General features: G+C 34.0%; 1 protein-coding gene across 1 annotated transcript; it reads right to left on the bottom strand.

Moving 5' to 3' along the window:
- Positions 1 to 736: 736 nt before the first annotated feature.
- LOC121407685 (nucleoporin SEH1-like) lies at positions 737 to 20,424 on the bottom strand. The gene is made up of 12 exons (XM_041598871.1): positions 20,236 to 20,424; positions 10,248 to 10,298; positions 9,570 to 9,675; positions 8,178 to 8,218; positions 6,789 to 6,869; positions 6,009 to 6,086; positions 5,503 to 5,555; positions 4,580 to 4,672; positions 3,697 to 3,837; positions 2,491 to 2,566; positions 2,124 to 2,202; positions 737 to 1,033 (listed from the first exon to the last, which is right to left on the bottom strand). Exons 1-12 carry the CDS (start codon positions 20,344 to 20,346, stop codon positions 810 to 812), a joined length of 1,134 nt encoding a protein of 377 aa, XP_041454805.1. The 5' UTR covers positions 20,347 to 20,424; the 3' UTR covers positions 737 to 809.
- Between the last annotated feature and the right edge of the window lie 283 nt (positions 20,425 to 20,707).

Genomic DNA, 20,707 nt, shown 5'->3' with positions numbered 1-20,707 from the left:
TGAGTTCGAAAAGAATCCAATAAAATTGTTTGTATGTATAAATAAAAAAATATGTGTCAAATGGCTCTGGAAGAAAATGTGTAATTGCCGAGAAAAAACAAGCAAAATGAGCACGGAATTCCAACAAATATCTGGTATTTTCCCCAAGTAATATCAATACACTGTCCCACAAATGCCTTTCTGTGTTAGTGATCATCAGAATTATCGGTTTGAGCCAAGATTTCATGATTTCACAACGATAATTTTACATCAATGTAACAGATCTAGATATATATGTTGACAATTAAACTTGATTTAAAAGGCTTGCTCATTAAATGATTTGATGCAACTACTTTCTTTTTACCTTTTAAACTAATATCATATTGACAAAGTAGTTGGTATTCTTATCAACTTGATTAACCATCTGTAGGTTAACTTCGCTATTTTCATGGAGTTCCCGTTTCCAACCTATTCATAATGTACAAATTTCATTAAAACCATTCATGACAAAAGACCCCAAAATTAATTTTGAAATGAAAACGACAATGTGACTGTAAAATGAATTTCAATTTATCCAAGTTTGGTACATTATCTTTGTCAGGAAAATTGAATGAAGTTGATATGCAGCATTTTGTGGAAGTATAGAGTGCAATGATTGATCTAGTTTGAGGCTTAGACCATCTGGTATTAGACCAACATGTCCTAGACCCAAGTGTCAATCCCACAGAGTTCTTGCAAGCAACCAACAATTTTACATATAGTTTCCATGACGATGAGTTTTGATAAGCTATGAGGTACTCTTGAGGGGTGGGATGTGGCAAAGGTCACAATCACAAGGTCATGAAAGGGTACCTGCTACGACCTCCCAGTGGTGCGTTCGGTTCCCGGGTGGCACCGGCACCGTTCTGCTGCTGGTTGGTACCACTGCTGGTGTTGCGCCCCCGATGGGAGGGGTAGTCTTGCCTGGAGTGAACCCCGGTCATCAGGGCGGGTGAGGGGCCTCCGTCGCTACCCTTCAGCTCTTGGATGCACTTCCAGTTGTCAAGGTAGTTGGCTGAAGTGCAATGTAAATAAGAAGAATACATGTGACTTATAAAGTGACTAATCCACTCTGTAGAGTGTTCAAGTTGCATAATGAAACCTGGTGGGTGTTTCACAAAGATTTAAGTATGACTTAGAGTCGCACTTAAATGTCTAGTTGCGCGCAGTATAAAAGGCATGACAGCATTGGTCAGATCATGCCAAGAGGACGCGCACTACTGCGTATTGATCAATAAGATTGCGCGTTGCATATCATGTACGCGTCAACATCTAAGTGCGACCTAAGTTATACTTAAATCTTTGTGAAACACCCCCCAGGACGTAAATATAGAGGTTTTTAGAACATTTTTTTAAGGACTTGAACAGAGATTTTAATAATGTTTTATATTTTCAGGAAGTCTATTCAACAGTATGGGGAATACAAAAGATCCCCTTTTTGAAACTATTTAAAAACTATTCATTGGCTCCTGGGTCTTCATCATGGCTGGGGGTGCTTCAGCATCCCAAAGAATTGATTCTTTTTTCTTTTCTTTTTTTTTGGGGGGGGTGCTGCATATATTATTATCCATAGGGGCAGCACCCCGTGGATTTCTGGTCGGTGTGCCAAAATGGACAATTGTAACCAAAATGACAAACATTTTGTATCGAAACCTTCTTTTTTTTTTGGCATTTCAAATTTCTCAGGACCAAATGACCTCTATTTTGCAGTGAAAACTTTTTTTCTTTTTTTTGCTTGTTATATTTACATCAGCACCCCCTGAAAAAAAAATCCTTCCCAGGTCCCTGGTCCTCATAAAGGTTGTCACCGAAAAAAAGAGCAAAGTTTATTCAACAAAAACATGCATATCAAGTGCCACAAGTGAAATCATTGATTTGATGAGGATCACTATTACCTAATCTGTCATGCAGTGAAACCTGTCACTGACACCCACTTTTATGTTATGGAAAATGTCCCTATGCTTTGATGAAAATGTTGCTCACTAAAAAGAATAAACTCAATGTCCCATACAAATTTATTTGCACTTTTTAATACTTTTCAAGCCAGTCAGTGAATAAGATAATGATTTAATTTTTTTATAAAAAGTGATAAAATTTTCACCTACCTTTAAATAATCTGACATATCCATCATCACTTGAGGCAGCTAAGATAGTACCTGTCACATTCCAACTTACTCTCCATACCTAAATAGAAGACATTGAGCAGCATTATCATCACAATCATCATCATTACTATTATTATTATCATCATCATCATCATCGTCATCATTATTATTATTATTAAAGTACACATCCATTAAACAAATTATTCATCTTCAAATTGTCTACCCCCCTATCAATTTGTGGCATTATCATCATGATGAATGCACCAAATTGTCACATTCACCATCAAAATGCCATGAAGGCTTTTAGTCATAAAGTTTTAAACTATTTCTCCCTCTTTCTTAGTCAGAAGTTTGAGATTATACTTACCTGACTCTGTTTGAAGTCTACTAGTTGAGCTGCTTGTCTGATCTCAATCCTTGTTGAACCCACAAACTGATCTCTCCTGAAAATTTAACAAGAATTCAAATTGTCGTTACCAAAATGACTTCTGATCATATCCAACAGAAGATCCATAAGTCTGAGGAAAGGTGAATAAATATCATGAATAAATATCATGTGCCAAAATTTCAAAAGACCCACAATTATCAATTGCTCCGTTTGTCATAAAATGAGCAAATCATGTTTTCAACATTGTAAAGCAAAGCGTGATCATACCAAGCTAGTCAAACGAGGAAAGCTAATGCTTTGCTGCTGCTCAGAAATCGTAAGGAAATCCCAGTACATAGTATGCTTGTTGACTAGTCTTTGAAACATTGGACATATGAACTTTATGCTATTGCTGTCTTGTGCTTATTACTTGTATCATATTTATGTGGGCGCATTGTGGTGTAGTGGTTCTGACTCTCGCTTTTCAAACAGAGGGTCGTGGGTTTGAATCCTAGCCATGGCGTGTTTTCCTTCAGCAAGAAATTTATCCACACTGTGCTGCACTCGACCCAGGTGAGGTGAATGGGTACCAGGCAGTATTAATTCCTTGCATGCACTGAGTGAAGGTGATGGTAGCTCAAGCTCTAGCCTACGTAATAATAGAAAGCGCTTTGTGTCCTCAGGTAAAAGACACTACATAAATCCAGCTATCATTATTGTTTTGGTCCTTGCACTGGCTTGATGGGGCACAGAAAGTAGCAGCGTAAACCATCTAGCCAATCAGCTTTTATATTTTTGTTATTCATTCTACTGTAAGGCACTAAGACTACATTCATTTGAACATAATTTGGTCCATGGACTTGACTGGCCAAATTATACTGCTAGAAGATATTTTACTAGATTTCTTTTATGCATCTTATTGGCTGACACCGATTTCCTGATTCACAGTCATGTTCTTAACACATTCAAGGGGTCGAAATCTTGCAGTTTCAGGGCAGTGAACCAAGATGAATCAGGCACACAGAATAGAGAACAGTACAAATTAAGAAATGAAGGATTATGATTTTAACCAACAACTATACGATAATAACCACAAGCGTAAATCCATGACGTCATGCTATTCAAGTGGGGGGGGGGAACAATAGATCACCTCCCCTGAACAGTAGGTGTGATGCAAGGACTAACACCAGTGATAATAACACATACCTCATTGGTTTCAGAGTCATGATGCGAACATCTTTGGTTGCTACAGCTAACATGTGATATGATCTACCTAGGTTTGGAGAGAAGGCTAGGTCATGGACTGCTTCTGTGATCACATTCAGTGTGTCAATCTTCTGCCATTTTCTAAAAAAAAAAAAGAAAACAAAATAAAAGCTTGATGATATCAGTAAACTGATTCTTGCCAAGAGGTTATTTACTTACAATAAATAAAATCAAAACTTCATCTCACAAAAACTTTATTACTATTTGTGTTTATCCCTCTTTTGTTTTCAATCACAGTCAATCACTTTAATCAATTATATCAAATCATGTTCATAGAAAATATGTCACTACAATATACAAGTATATCAAGCGCAGTGCTGTGGACTTTGAAACAGAGGGTCGTGAGTTCGAATCCCAGCCATGGCGTAATTTCCTTCAGCAAGAAATTTAGCCACATTGTGCTGCACTCTACCCAAGTGAGGTGAATGGGTACCCGGCAAGTTTAATTGCTCGAATGCACTGAGTGCTGAAAGGCAGCACGAGCTTAAGCCGGGGTAATAATAACAATGCGCCTCGGAATAGATTGTTTCTAGATAGATGGCGCTATATAAATGCTGATTATTATTATTATCATTATTATCATCATCATTATCATTATTATTAGTATTATTATTATAATTATTACTATTACTATTATTATTATCATCATCATTATCATTATTATAATTAATATTATTATTATTATTATTATCATTATTATCATAATTAGTATCATTATCATTATTATTATTATCATCATTATTATAATTATTATCATCATCATCAGACTTTGAGAGAGTATAGGGGAAATTATTTATCCGAGGTTGGTGTGGCAATTACTAACCTTTCATTTTCCTTGTATTCATAGATTTGAACTTTACCTCCTCCTGAGGGATCAGAGCTGTCACTACCTACAGCAATCATGGGTGGATGCACTCTAGGGATATATTGGGAATAAAATCAATCTTTATCATTCATATTCTATTCATCTGTTTATTCATTTTTTCATTATGCTTTTTTTTCCTTATACATTAATTTATTTTGAAATATCTAAGTAACTATAACTTGTTTATTTATTCAATATTCATTCATGCATCATCCATCTTTTTGACCATTCATCTGTTCATCCATTCATTCATCCATCCATCCATTGAACCATCTATCCATTCATTCATTTATCAATCTATTTGATCACTCACTCATCCATTCATTCCTTCATTTGTTTAATTATTCATCTAACCCATCCAATCTTTTATTAATTGTGTCAATCTAAATGCAAACATAATAAGCAGATCACTATTAGTTGATGAAAAAAATGATTGTGAAATCGCTTTATCTTTTAAAAAAATATATAATAACCATGTCAAAAAAAAAGTCAATACCAAGAAATTGAAATGCCAATTATATGTTAAATCAAAGTACAGAATAATCAAATCTCACTTTTTGACTGTAAGCCTTAAAATTAACACAGATCTGATTTGCATAAATCAAAAACTAAAAAGTTTGCATTAAAGTCAACAATTATATTGTAATAGTCCACTGTAACCACACAAAGAACAGTTCTAATTGTAAACATTCATTTTTACATTAGATCCTTCAAAGTCACACATATTGAAAAAAAGACCTTTGGGATGATCTGAAGTTCTTTTCCCAGTTACCTTCTAATTCTCTTCAAATTCAAAATCAACTTGTTTTGTATTCATTGACTTTTCTTTCATCTTTGCCATTATAATAGTAAAAATGATATTAATTCATCTTTTTTCTTACCTTGAAGGATTCCATGATAAACAGCTACAACTAAGTTTGGTCTGTAGTTCGGTCTAAGAGAGTGAATGAAAAAAAAAGTTGTAGCATTAAGGATAGGTAGAGCCACATTTCACTTTTATATTAGAAAAAAAATTGAGATTTCACAGAATAAAATACAAAAGTAACAGTGATTTATATCATGGGGTTCTCTCACTGACATACTTGCCAATGTTCTAGATATCTCTAATATGACACAATGCAAAAGTTTAAAATGTCATAAGTTTCTCATTCTAATCTCAATTTTTTAATGCAATGCTTGTATAAATTTCTCTTTCTATTGAAATCAATGTTACTAGGATGGACTTGGCTTTTTTATATAAAACTTTGCAAAAGTTGAAACCCTCATAAAAATCTCATTTTAATTCCAATTCTTTTAGTGAAATGCATGTTTAATTCTTCTCTTTCTATTCAAATCAATATATTGTTAGGGTGATCTAGAAGACATAACATTTAGCATTGTTTGTTACCTGTAAATTCATAGTGGCTAAATTTGTAACTTCAGGTGCTTCATATATCCTAACAATCCCATCTGCTGAGCATGTTGCCTGTAAAAAAAGGAATTTATCAAAATATGAAGAAAAAATATATCATTATTGGCTGAGAAGCACTGTTTCTATGGTAACCGTTGGATGAAACAGGACTTGTCGGATAAAATGTCTGACAGGTCCGTTCATTAAACGTACCCCAGATCTGACAATTTTCCTTGATTTCTATTGGCTGAAAAGCACTATTGTTAGGTAAATGTCGGATACAACATACTTTGGCAGATAAAACGTCTGTCAAGTCCTTTCATGAAACGCTCCTAAGATTTTTAAATGAATCTTTGAAAAAAAAACAAATGTCTTTGTGTGTTTTTTAAACTGTTCATGGCAAAACGAAAAATCTACAAGTTTCAAGTTAGTTGTAATCCTTTTTTCTTTCTCTCTTTTTTCTATACACATACGGACTGGATTCCTTTTTGTGACATGTGCTACACAAAACATATTTATCATTATTACAGTTACTGTTATCATTACAATATGCAGTGGTTCAAAACAGCAATCATAAAAATAAGCAATATATAACAATTTTGTAATTTTGTGATTTTTATGTTTTTTATGTGAAATAAAATGGAAATTGAATAAATGTTGCATATCAGTTATCAGCTTGTTATCAATATAAATCAAATGATATGGTACATATTGTATTAATTGATTGATTTGATTTATCAATTAATAATATTTGAATTATTTTATATAAGTACTTACTAATTGAAGGCCAAGATGATGAGGTGCAAATTTGACATCCGAGACAGACGTTCTGCTGTCTACAAGCATTGCTCGCTGAGCCTGCAAGGGCATGATGGGAAATATCAGAGTTAGGTTTACTGCTAGTTTCTCATCTTTCATAAACTTATTTAGAGCTCATGAAGATTATCATTCATCCAGTCCAATTTCCAATTATGTATTAGATTACACATGAGCATCAACAAACCTAATGAATATTCATGAGGACATGCCTAAAACTTTTACACCAGAATAATGCAAATCTTTAAAATTAAATGACTTTGTTATTTGTTATCCAATTTTGATCGAATTTTCAGCATTTTGCTCTTTGAATTTTATTCTATTTATTGAGATAGAAATATCTCCAGCCTGGACCATTCCTTTAAAGTGCCTTCTTCAGTTTATAGCAATCCATTTTCTAATATCTTAGGAGCTTTAGAGGAGACAGTGTTGTCTCTCATTTTTAGAATACAATAACCTCTAAAAATCCTACCTGTAATTCATACTTTTTCTTATTTCTCACTTTCTGGAAATACTTGAAGTACTTCGCATTTTACATCCGGAAATGGTACACTAAAAACTCAGAATGAACTTTATTTTGGAATTAAACAGAATGAAACATACATCCATCGTCAATACAGCACTGAAGAGGTTTATCAGGGACACATAACATGAAGCATAGCAATTGATCATGGGACTGATTTCTACGATTGATTGCATTGACTATTGTGTATGATCAATCCTAAAAAATCAGTTGCTAAGCTTTATGTTACATGGCCCTGGTTGGTGTGATGGTACAGGTTAAAAAGAAGTGCTTTGATTACAATCAGGTAAATTTACTGGGTGGGTGTTTCATAAAGCTGTTCGTAAGATACGAATGACTTTACACACGACTGGTGATCCTTTCTTGTGCTATGTGATATCCCTATATAATTGATTTATGACCTAAGAACATGTTCCAGTCGTGCGTAAACTTGTAACTTCACGAACAGCTTTATGAAACACCAATCGGTTTCAGTAAGGTTTCAAATTGGATGCTGAGAGCTTCCTCAAACCTTTCCCTTTGATGATGTACATGCGAATGCAGTACGATAAATTTCATTAGATACATTGACGTCTCCACATGAATAGGAAGCTATCAACACTTGTGCCAATTAATATGGATCATCCTCCCCTCCCTGGAAAGAGATTTAGATATTATCTTTCTTCAAGGTATGATCCCATTCTAAAACTTAATGACAGACAAAGCTTGCAGCACTGCAGATGAAAGCTTACCAAAACTGATAAATTCCAGACAAAAAATTATTATCTAAATCAATATACAGATTGTTAATTCCTCTATATACATGCAGAGAATAAAATATTACATACCCAGTGATGTTTCCCTCTCTCATTTGGCTTTGAATCTCCAACTGCATTTTATGAAATGAAATTTTTAAAAAGATTCAATTTAAATTACCATTTAAAACAATCAAAAGAACAAAAAAATTACACTCAAAATGTGAAAATAAATGGATCATTGAGAGACACCAGAGAAAGCAATTCAAAAACAGACTGCTAATCCATTCAATATTGATACATAAATAAAAGTACACCAGTACAATATGAGAAGTAAATGCCAATATTAAATAATACATATAAAAGTAAAATACACTAAATTTGTTATGATATCATAATAATACCTCTATTAAGACCTTGATATTGTAATTCACACATGGAAACTACATGATAAATCAACATCATTTCTAAATTACAATAAGATAGGAATGTTTTTAATGATTTCTAATCAATTAGTTTGTCTAAATATATATAGTATATAAAACCAAATGTTTTCTATCATATATAAATTCCTGTCTCCTTTTTTCTTGCTTTGTTCATCATTCCCCCCCCCCCTCTCTCTTCATTATGGTTTACCTGTTTTTTTTTCCATCTCCCCTCTTATGCGCTAATAATGCATACCTCTTTGAAAACACTGATTTACCATTACATACTCTGGATGGCTATGATGCTTAACTATTTGTTATTGTGCCTGTATATGATTCAAACATGTTATCTACATGTACCTCTACATTGCCTGGAACGGAACAATGGGTATAAATAAAACAACTTGGCGAACTAATGCTTTGATATGCTTTGTTAGCAATATAAACCAAACTCGGAACCGAGTCATTGATATTTTCCAATGTGCAACTATTTCTATTTCAGCAATATACTAGTAAAATAGAATAGCAGATAAACAAAATAAATTGTTTGTGAAATGAACAAAGAATTAAAGAGAAATTCCAGTAGTTGCAGTAAACACTGATTTCATGAGAAAGTCTGTAAAACAAGGCTTAATTGTCAGTATATCATCGAGGATCTAGATCTGGTACAGTTATATTAACTGAACTTTGTGAAATCTTGAAATCTACGCTGAAAAATGTTCACACCGAAGATCCCCAACACAGATAAGCGCACGTGGGACAATGTATATTTATTGCTTAGGGCGTCGGGCCCGACGCCCTACCCGATTCCTGTGCTTATTTGCTGATTTCTCAGCAATTACACAATTTCTTCCAGAATTCTTTGGCACATGCGTTTTATTTATACAAACAGACACTTTGGTGGTCATTTCATTGGATTCTGTACGAACTCATTTTGATATCGTTACCAAAACTAGCATATACCTTTAATGATCATATATACATATATATGAATACATACAGTGTACCAAAATAAACAATAAATCAGTAAATAATGAGAAAAATGTTTGATTGTACATACCCATCTCCTCCCATACAACTGCAGTTCTATCAAAGGAGCATGATGCTAAGACCTGTCCAAACTCAGGATGCGCCCATGTTACTCTCCAAACAGACCCACTGTGTGTCTGAAAATACAGTATATTTCATACATATTTTAAGTAAATGTTAAGTTTATCGATTCATTGTAATCCCTCCTTGTTTTCCATTTTCATTCTCTTCTCTACTCTCCCGTTTTAATTTGAATTAATTTATCTCACTGTTAAATGTTGCCTTAATACGAGGTTTCATTATCATTACTATGTGAAATTTTACCATGTGAAAATACTTTTGTAATCCAATGCACAATTTAGTTGTCAAACTACGACTCATGGAGATTTGTACATTTATATATTCAAATATACCATTTATCTAATCTATCTATCTATCTAAATATAAAATCATTTTACTGGCCAATTATTTCTAACTGTGAGCAAGTCTCAACATTTCACTCCCTCTTTTTCTTCTCTTTCCCCCTCCTCCTTCCCCCCCCCCTCCCTCCCTCTTCCCAACCCTCCCTCTTCATCTCACGCTCCCTGTTCCCTTTTTTTTATTATTATTCTTTTCTCTTGTTTTCTTCTCCCTTTATTTTTATTCCCTTTCTCTTCCTATTTGTTTTCCATCTTCTTCTCTTCTTTCACCTTCTTTTTTATTTTCTTACCTTCCAACTAGCTGTACAGTGCCATTCTCCATCTTCTCCTAGATCCCATACCTGTATTCAAAATATTTATTTTAAAAATCTGATGTTCATAATTATGAAATTAAAGGGCAAATCCACCCCAACAAAAAGTGAATTTGAATTACAAAAAAAAGGGAAAATCAATTAGGCATGATGCTGAAAACTATCAAAATCAGATGTAAAATTAATATGTTATGACATTCTAAACTTTCACTCATTTTTCACATATTACACAAAATATTGGTATACAAATGAGAGTCAAAGATGTTGCACACTCGCTAATTATTTTGTATTTCATTGTAAGGATTTAAATTTTTGCAGAGTTGAAAATAAGGTTACAACAATGGCATAACCACGGGTACATTATCCTGAGGAAATATGTAATATATTTCAAAGTTCATATAATAACCAGGTAGTTTAAACATTGTACCACGAGTCTCGCCTGATAATAATATGTTACATAATCTTTTGACCCCTAGATGAACTTTGACCTTATCATCCTCAAGAATGCATGTGGCATTACCCAACAGATCATTTGCACCAAGTCTAAACATAATTGATGCAGATATAAGGAAATGAGAGCAAGTTGAACAAAAACTGGAAAAAAGGATGGACATGACCTCACATCATTTGACCTTTTGACCCCCAGTTGACCTTCGACCCCATCATCCTCAAGAACACACATGTGGTATTACCCGATGATCATTTGCACCGAGTCTAAACACAGTTGATGCAGATATAAAGAAATGAGAGCAGGTTGAAAAAAAACTTGAAAAAGGATGGACATGACCTCATATCATTTGACCCCTGACCTTTGTTCAGGGTGAGACAAAAATACAAAAGAAATAGTGAGGGCACTTTAGGGGGCATCAGGACCTCAATACTTAGTAAAAAAAAGCTGCCAGAGTAGTCAGACTTTCAAGCACCATTGTACAAAATCCACAGATTTTTTAGTACAAATTTTACCTTTGACATAATTTGTCATATATAAACTACAATAAACAATATAACTAATTCCACTCGAAAAAGTTAAAAACTAAAAAAAATAAATAAATAAAATCAAGAGACAATTCACTCCAACGAGCCTTGTCATCAACACATGCATTTGTGTGTTACCGCAGGTGCCGACTTTCTCCTAATGCACCACATTATTGTCACCATCAACACTGTATGTCTTTACCTCATTGGTACTACGGTTGCAAAGTCTAGTAACATTCAATAATGTTTGATTTGTTGAATTAAACTTTTTTTATCTAAAGGGACTGTATCGCTTTGTGAGCAGCTGATTTAAAAAATTCTCAAACTAAGATGAAACATGTGTATGAGTGCCTGTATCTGTCCTCAAAAACCCTGAAACAGACCAAAATATAGGATGAAAAATGCTAATTTAGACACAAGTAGCAATTTATTAGCCTGATTTTGAGAATGTCTGTGAGACCCATTCAGCACATGCCTAGTTTTCCCAAATTCAAAAAGTATGTTAGCTGTGTTGACTCCCTTCTGCTGTGTGTATCTCCTATAGTACAGGGCTCGACACTAGCGGCGGTCCGACGGTCCCGGACCGGTAAAAATCGCTGTCGGGCCGGTAGATTTTCAGAAATAGGAAGATTTACTGGTCCGACATGACCAGTAAAAAATATCATTGTCGGGCCAGTAATTTTTCCAAAAATAGCAAGATTTTAAGGGTCTGACATGACCAGTAATAGAAACCATTGTTGGGCCAATAACTTTTCCAGAAATGGTCAAATTCACTGCAAACCATTCCCCCCGATAAATTCTGTCATTCACACACAGAATACACACAGAATGAATCGCACGTAATTGCTACTAGAGCAGATACAGTACAGTGTACATATGTACAGCTAGCCAGCAACACAACTCACGTGGTAAATTCTTTACTGGCTGCGCGAACGAAGCTTGGCTAAACTCTGGCAGAAATCTCTCACAGAACTGTCAAAATTTGCGGTTCATACTCATGAAAGGCTCTTATAATGTCCATATTTCCTAAAAATTGGAGTAACTCTGTCATTTGTAAGCAGTAAAAGGATAAATTTTCACTTCTGTTTGGTTCAAACAGATCGGGTTTCGGGTGATATCGTCTGAATACAAGTTAGCCCCACATATGCATTTATGTGTGTGTTGATACACTTGGTTTCTGACTTTCTTTCGTAGCTATTTTAATTGAGCCAAAAAGAAATTGATAAATTATTTATGATGATAGTTTTAGCTTTCTTCCTCTGTTTTCTTCCTATCTTTCTTTCCTTCTTTCTTTTCAATCTTTCTTTGTTTCTTCCCTAATTTTTTTGGTTACTTTCTTTTTTTTTCTTTAATTCGTTCTTTCATTCTTTCTATCCTTTTAAAAAATATTTTTCTCTATTTCTTTTTTTTCTCTTTCTTTCTTTCTCATTCTTTCTTTCTCTCTTTCCTTCCTTCCTTCTTTCTTTCTTTCTTTCTTTCTTCCTTCCTTGTTTGTTCGTTCCTTCCTTTCTTTCTTTCCTTCCTTCCTTTCTTCTTTCCTTCCTTTCTTCCTTCCTTATATTTTTCTTTCTTTAATTCTTGAGTCCATCCATCCTATAGTATATTCATCTCTTCTTCCTTTTACCCTTTTCTTTCCTTCATTCTTCATTACTTTCTTTGTTTCTTCCTTCCACCAATCATTTATTTACCTTTTTTTATTTCTTCTTTTCTTTGTCTCTCAGTCTTTCTTTTTTTCTTCCTTTCATCTATTCTTTTACCTTTTCTTTTTTTATATTGCTTGCGTCTTTCCTTCTTTCCCTTCCTTCCTTTACTTATTTCTTTCCTTCTATCTATCATTTTACCTTTCCTTTATTTCTTCCTTAATTCCTTCTTTCAATCCTTCCTTCCTCTTTCTTTCTTTTGTCCTTCTTTCCATCTCTCCTTAACTCCTTTAACCCTTTCTTTTTTTTATTGCTTCTTCTTTCTTTCCTTTACTACTTTCCAGATTTTGTTCTTTCTTTCTGTATTGCTTGCTTCATTTCTTTCCTTCATTTCTTTTTTTCCTTTCTTTCTTTCTTATTTTTGATCCTTCTTATTCCTTCCTTTCCTTTAGTTCTTTCTTTTTTCCTTCCTTCACATCTATCCTTTCTTTACCTTTTCTTTTTTTACTTCCTTCCTTCCTTTTTTATTCTTTCTTTCTTTTCCTTCCTTCCTCCCTTCCTTATCCTTCCTTCCTTTCTTTCTTTCTTTCTTTCTTTCCTTCTTCGTTTCTGTCTTGCTTTCTTTTTGTCCTTCATTCCTTCATTTCACTGCGGGGGGGGGGGGGGGTAACGAAAGGCTAGACAAATAAACTTGCGCCTTTTTTAAATTTTTTCTTCATTTTGGGGGACCAGTAGATATTAGGTTCGGACCAGTAAAAATTTGAAAAACTGGGTATCTACTGGTCCGACATGAATAGGTTGGACCAGTAGAAAAAATGGGTTAGTGTGGAGCCCTGCCTATACACACGCTATTATTAGCTACATGTACACTGTGCATTCAGTGTGCGTTCCTTGTACACATTGTAGGTAGGTCATGCTGGTTTCATCTAGAGTTCGAGTATTGTGGTGCACAGATTCGCTGTATACACATAATCATTGAAACCAACCTCCCATTAATTTCAAACTTTGGTTTACATCTCCAAAGTTTTAAGATAGTTCCTTTAGATATGATACTTTGGGGATTGTATTTTTACACTATAATGCCAATGTTTAGCCCATTTTCAAGAACCAAAATGAGATTTTTTTTTAAATCAGGACAAACTGAAATGATCACTTCAAATAGCAAAATTGAGTTGATAATTGTCAGAAAATCAGATGATTTGACAAGGATAATCCTAAACCTACATGATCAATAACCTTACCATTGATGGTTACCTTGCAATCATCATGATAAATGATATTCACACTCCTACCCTAGTACCAACAGGCACCCTAGGGAGCATTGGGACCTCAATGGTGCACATTCACAAAGGTGGATTTTAAAACCATCAGTTGAACCCATGGTTTATGCAGATTTCCTGTATAAATTATGATAATTTGCCGCGTATATTATTATTAGACAAGACTGCCAGAGGTGCTCCACTTGTTTAAAACAAGTGGAGCACCTCTGGCAGTCTTGTCTGCATTACACGATTCAATATAGCAGCAGTGCTGACTTTGAAAATGCCCATAAAATAATTTATTCACAAAAAAAAACTTCAATCATATAATTCGCTACTGCGTTCATTGACCCTAAATGACATTTGGCCTTGATCAAGTGACCTATGACTTGTGCAAGATGAGCAATGATACTGCATTACCACTATGTTCATATTTCATTAACTACAGTGCGTATCAAAAAAAGTTTACACTTAGAAAAAATCCTGTAAAATTATACATTTGTAATATCCTGAAGATTTTTCCAAACTTAGCATTGGTACAGATTCATTTAAGCAAATGACGATATAACTGTCGAAAAATATTTCCACTTGAGTGAGCACCATTTACTTTTAAAAAGTTAGCGAAAAATGATTTGTGCAGAACTTTGAAATATTTATGCGAATAAAAGTATACCTTAATCAAGAAGAACACATTGAATTTAGCTAGTAAAATTTATTTGAAGATATCTTTTACCTTTTTTAACTTGTTTCCTTGCCCAAAACACTTTGAAGAGTGCAATTTGCCCCACTCCCCCACACACCGATGTCATCGTGACGATATTTGCTTTACACTGAACTGTGATTTAAATGAAACGGCTTAGGCTTGATTATTTTTGTTAATCATTGTCAAGCTTGACAAAAGTGTGGAGAAACAAGTAATAAATGAAAACTGAAATTTATACCCACTTTAAATGATAAAAACTTGGTGAAAAAAGGCTGGAGATATCTGATACAAACTTTTTTTTTAGAATCAGTTATGTCCTCAGATCCAGCTGGCACAAAAAGGGTAACGGTTGTGCTTACTAAGTGTTGAAATTTCAATTTGGGTGGCAAAGTTGTTCCAAAATGCTTGAATGAATCCATTTTATTTCAATTGACTAAAAGTGGGAGGGAAATGTCTGAGAAATGTTTCGCAGGGTCAGTTTGATTTCGCCCTTTCCCCTTGACACAGCGTGAAAACAAGCGTTTCTGTGCAAACAGATTTCTGCGAGCTTTACAAAAATAGACGGTGCTCACTCAAGTGTAACATTCTGTCAAAACTTTTCCTTTCATTGGATAGATGAGACCCAAACAAAAGATTATATGTGAAAAAATTACCCAAACATTATAAATTTTTTCAATTCCCAGGGCTTTTTCAAAGTGTAAACTTTTTTTTGATACGCACTGTATATCAATAAACTTTCAAGTTATGATGGCAATTCAACAATCACCTACAACATGGCAAAAAGTTCAGCGACCTATGTGACCTCAAACTCGCACAGGTTGTTCAGTGATACTTGATCTCTTTATGTCCAAGTTTTATGAACTAGATCCATAAATTTTCTACATGTAAGTTACGATGGTAATTCAACAAATACCCCAAACATGGCCAAAGTTCATTGACCCTAAATCACGGCTTGACAATAGCAGTGGCCCGGGCCACCAGAAATTCACCTTGGGCAACCATTATTGAAAAATGCTAAGATTTGGTGGCCAGAATTGGGCAATTCTAAAGTAGCACAATTTTTCTCCTAATTTTGCAGCATTTTTATCAACTTTCTACAGTTCCAATTGCAAGCCAGATCGTCTTCCAACATTTTCTTCAATCTACACACAAATACACACAAAGTTTGGAGTCATGACAATACCGGTACTATACCGCTATAGCATACAATAGCTATATCCAGCTGGCTGGCGCCGGCGTACGTGCATGGCATATCATAAGCTGAATGAAGCCATTGGCATTTCAACTAGCAGCCTAGCTGCGATACGAAATGTTGCTGCTAAGAAATCTTCCACAGAACTTCGAAAATCAAAGTCAATTTCAACACCAATGAAATGCCCTTCTACAGTCCATATTGCCAAAATCTGGTGTACCCTGATTATTTGCGAGCATTAGAAAGAGGAATTATGACCTCTCTTTTGACTCAAAAAGACTGAATTTTAAATGAATAAACACAAAAACCAATAGGTGAGAACAGTGCAGTCCCATGTGCATTTGTATGTGTGTTGATACTTAGTTTCTTTCTTTTCTAGCCAAAATTAAACAGATAATTTCTTTCTTTATTGTTTTTAAATGACTTCTTAAACCACTCCTGAGAGACTAAATACTTTGGGAAGGCATTTCACTGATATCAAATGTGGATTTTTCCGACATTTTGGCGAATATAGGGAAGGACTTTTCTCACACTGTTTTTTTCCAGTATAACTTTTGCTGTTCCCTTATCAGTGTTTTTTTTTCTTTCATTTTTTTTTTACAGTGGTTAAGCTGTTTCTACCCCTTCCAATTGACTTTGCCTCATTAAAGAAAAGGATAAAAAACAATAATACAAACTGAAGGATTTAAAAATAGAAATGCCCATTGCCAAAAGGCAAGTGAAAATGATTTGCTTGGCTTTTAATTGTATTCCAGTCAGAATAGACTTTTGCCACAGCTGTTAAATATTATTTGTAATGGCTTCTTAATTTTTCCCCTTTCTCTCCCCCTTTTCCAAATTTTTGTTTTCATTTTGTTTTATTCATTTTTCTTTCATGTTCTTTTGTTTCTTTTCTTTTTTCTATTTTTTCTTTTTTTTTCTTATCTCTTTCCTGTTCTTTTTTTTCTTAATTTCTTTTTATTTCTATTACTTCACTTCTTTAAATATTTTGGTTTTCCTTTTGTATTACATTTTTTGAAAATTATTTTTGATTGTCTCCCACTTTTATGCATATTATTCTATGATTTTCTCCTGCTATAATATGCTGCAAGGCAGAGAAAACAAAAATAAACTGGATTTGGGGGCTGCATACTCTAGGTTTCGGGATTCAATGAGGAACAAAGGGAAAATTGTTTTGTATCTGAGTTTGTTATGCATAATTTATTTACTTTACCAAATGTTATGAGTGTGTGTGTATATTACATGTATGCCAAGGCTCCACATTAACTTTTTTTGGTGGTGGCCCGTTCGGGCCACCAAAACCTTCAAATAATTTTTTTTGGTGGCCCACTAATAATTTTGGTGGCCCGAAAAATATAAAGAAAAACATTAATTAAAAATGAATAAAACTGAAATATTCTGCAATCACCAACACGTACCACTATTCTTTGTACATCTTGTATGTAAATCGTGCTTGCTGTTATTTTACTTTGCTTATTTTGTGGTAATATATAAATTGTTCTATCATTGTAAATATGAAATGATTGAAAGAGAATAAAAGAATTGTATTGTTCCCAGGTTGTGTAGATTTTTAATCTCTGTATAGACACATACTCATAATGGTAAAGTAAATAAATAGTGCATATATCAAACTCAGATTTACAAAACAATGATTTTTCCTTTCTTCCTTTTTGATTGTAAAACCTAGATTATGCAGGCCCCAAATCCAGTTTATTTTCTCTTTTCCAGCATATTATAGCAGGAGAAAATCACATGCTGCAGAATTAGAACAATGTGTAAAAGGGGGAAATAAACAAAAATAATTTTTAGAATAGTATATTGAAAAAAGAAAACAAAAATTGTGAAAATGAATACGGTAAGTGAAATAAAACAAAAGAAAAATTGAAAGAAAAAACAAAGAACAGGTCATAAAAAAAATTGAGAAAAACAAAAGAAAATTTAAGAAAAATAAATAAAACAAAATTATCAAAAAATGGGGAAAATTATTATTATTCAGTAGAAACATGTTCTTTAATCAGGCATTTTCAATGGGAAGGGGTATAAATGGTTTAATCACTGAAAAAAATGAAAGAAAAAAATAAAATGGCAAAAGTTATCTGGAACAAACAGTGACAAAATTCCTTCCCTATATTTGACAAAATGATGGAAAAAATTCACATGTCATATCAATGAAATGCCTTCCCAAAGTATTTACTTCCTTAAGAGTGGTTTAAGAAGTCATTTGTAAACAAGAAAGAAAGAGCGGCCTATTTATTTTTGGCTCAAAGAGACACAGCTTCGAAATAAACCAAATATCAACATACATACAAATGCACATATGGGACTGTGATGTACTCACCTATGTGTTTTATGTGTATTAAATGCATTTGGAAATCGGTCTTTTTGAGTCAAAAGAGAGGTCATAATTCCTCCTTTTAATGCTTGCAATTAATCAGGTTTCAGTAATATGGACTGTAGAAGGGCATTTCATTGGTGTAAAATGTGACTTTGACGTAGATTTCCAAAGTTCTGGGGAAGATTTCTTAGCAGTAACATTTCGTATCGCAGCTCCCTGGGTCTGAATAGTCTGCTCGCGCACAGCTAGCTGCATTGGTTTCATGCATGCAAAGCTCAGCCAGACAGCCGGCGCGGCCGGCTGAATAATAGCTACTGTATGCTAGCGGTAGGCCTACATACTGTCATGACTATGCAATCTTTGTGTGTGTGTATTTGTGTGTAGATTAACAAAAAAGGCGCATGACAAATTGGCTTGCAATTTTAACTGTAGAAGGTTGATAAATGCATGCAAATTCGGGAGAAAAATTGCGCTACTTTGAAAATTATTGGTTGCCCGATTCGGGCCACCAAAACTTAACATTTTTCAATAATGGTTGCTCGAGATGAATTTTTGGTGGCCCCGGGCCACCGCTAATGTCGAGCCTTGTGTATGCGTAGATCAAAGAAAAAAGTCCACACAACATGGGAACATACAATTGATTTATGTTGTTTCAATCCTTTCATATTTACAATGATAAAATAAATAATTTGATTTATTTTGTTTCAATCCTTCCATATTTACAATGATAAAATGAATTATATTTTACCACAAATCAATTTGCAAAATATAACAGTAGGGGAGACCGGGATTAGTTGGAACGCGGGGTAAGTTGAAACATTGTAATTTTCTTTAACGTCTTTAAATTTATTTCTGCAATACTGCCCTCAATTTATTGTCATTATCAACAACCAAATTTGCAATGCCTGTATGCGCGGTTTCGAATTTATGCAACATTTTGTACGTGCATGTCGGACCAAAAATTGCTCAAATACGTGATTCCATGTACAAGGTCAATGCAAATGGTGTTTTTCAACCAAAAGTCATAAACAATTAATTTTTGTCTTGTAAATTTGATGCAGAAGTACATGAAATTGCTGATAGTACAGTTAATTGCATGTAAAATCAAGTGCTCCTAAATATGCGGAATTCTACTACAGTCTGCTTGCGTGAGTGGCTGTATAATATAAAACATAAAGTTCAACAAATCCACACTTTAAATATTTTGAACTTGAAAGAATGAAGCAAATAGGCTAAAACCATGTAATATTACAGATTTAAGTAGTTTTAGTAGAATTCTTAATTCTAAATTGTTCCAACTTACCCCATCATGTTCCAACTTACCCTGTATTGGGGTAAGTTGGAACATTTGCGATGGTCTTGTTCAAGGTGGATTTTTTCAGTAACCATAATAGAGTTTAAAATTTTATGGGGTACATTTGAAGCCCTTAGTCTTAGATGTATGCTTCAAGTTGATAGTGATATATTGTTGTTTCCTGAAAAAATCTATTCACCGTATACTTTTGTTTTGATAAGGATTTTTGTTGTCGATCACACACAAAACAAATGGGCTTCTGACCTCAGTGAGACAAAATTTTGGGTGGAAAAAATCATGCTTTTGTTGAATGTTGGTGTTGTTTCCTTTTAAAAGTTTTAGTTTTGCAAAGCAAGTCTCCCATATTGAAGAGAGTCTCCCATATTGCACTCATTCAATGAACAAGGTTATGATTGGCCGTGCGCCTCTGAATCTGATAGTGATAGTATCAACAATTACAATGACGATTATTATCTTCTCACGCGGATTCCAATATGTGGGACCAATCATAAATTTTAAATTAGCAGTTTGTTTAGGGTTAGAGACTTTTTACCTGTGGAATGCCTTACCTGTACACTCTGATCACTGGAACAAGTGGCCATTCGTTGACCATAAAAGTCAAATGCAACATCATGTATCAAATCCTTGTGTTCTGCAGAAATACTCTTCGCCTTAAACATTTTGTTGATTTCCCGCAATATTTCTTTACAGCAGTTTCTTCTCCAAAAAACAGATCGACAATCGAAGACTTGACGAAATTGGCAAAATCTAAACAATGATAATTGAACATTACATTATTAAACTTTGTATTAAATTCGATAAATTCAAATCAAATATTTGTAAAAAGACAAAATTAATTTTGTATATCTATTTATATCAACTGTTTATCTGAATATTGGTGATTTTAATGATCCATATCTATTAATCAGTGGCTATTGCCAATTTTTATCTAATCACGGTGGCTCATTCAGGAGGCTCGCCTAACACAAACTCAGCTCAACTACCGTTGCTTCATTATATTGTTGCGTAGGTCATTGTTGA

The sequence above is a fragment of the Lytechinus variegatus genome, chromosome 2, assembly GCF_018143015.1.
Source record: "Lytechinus variegatus isolate NC3 chromosome 2, Lvar_3.0, whole genome shotgun sequence".
Lineage (NCBI taxonomy): Eukaryota > Metazoa > Echinodermata > Echinoidea > Temnopleuroida > Toxopneustidae > Lytechinus > Lytechinus variegatus.
Note: the sequence above shows the minus strand (reverse complement) of the source record. Positions and strands in the feature narration are given on the sequence as shown.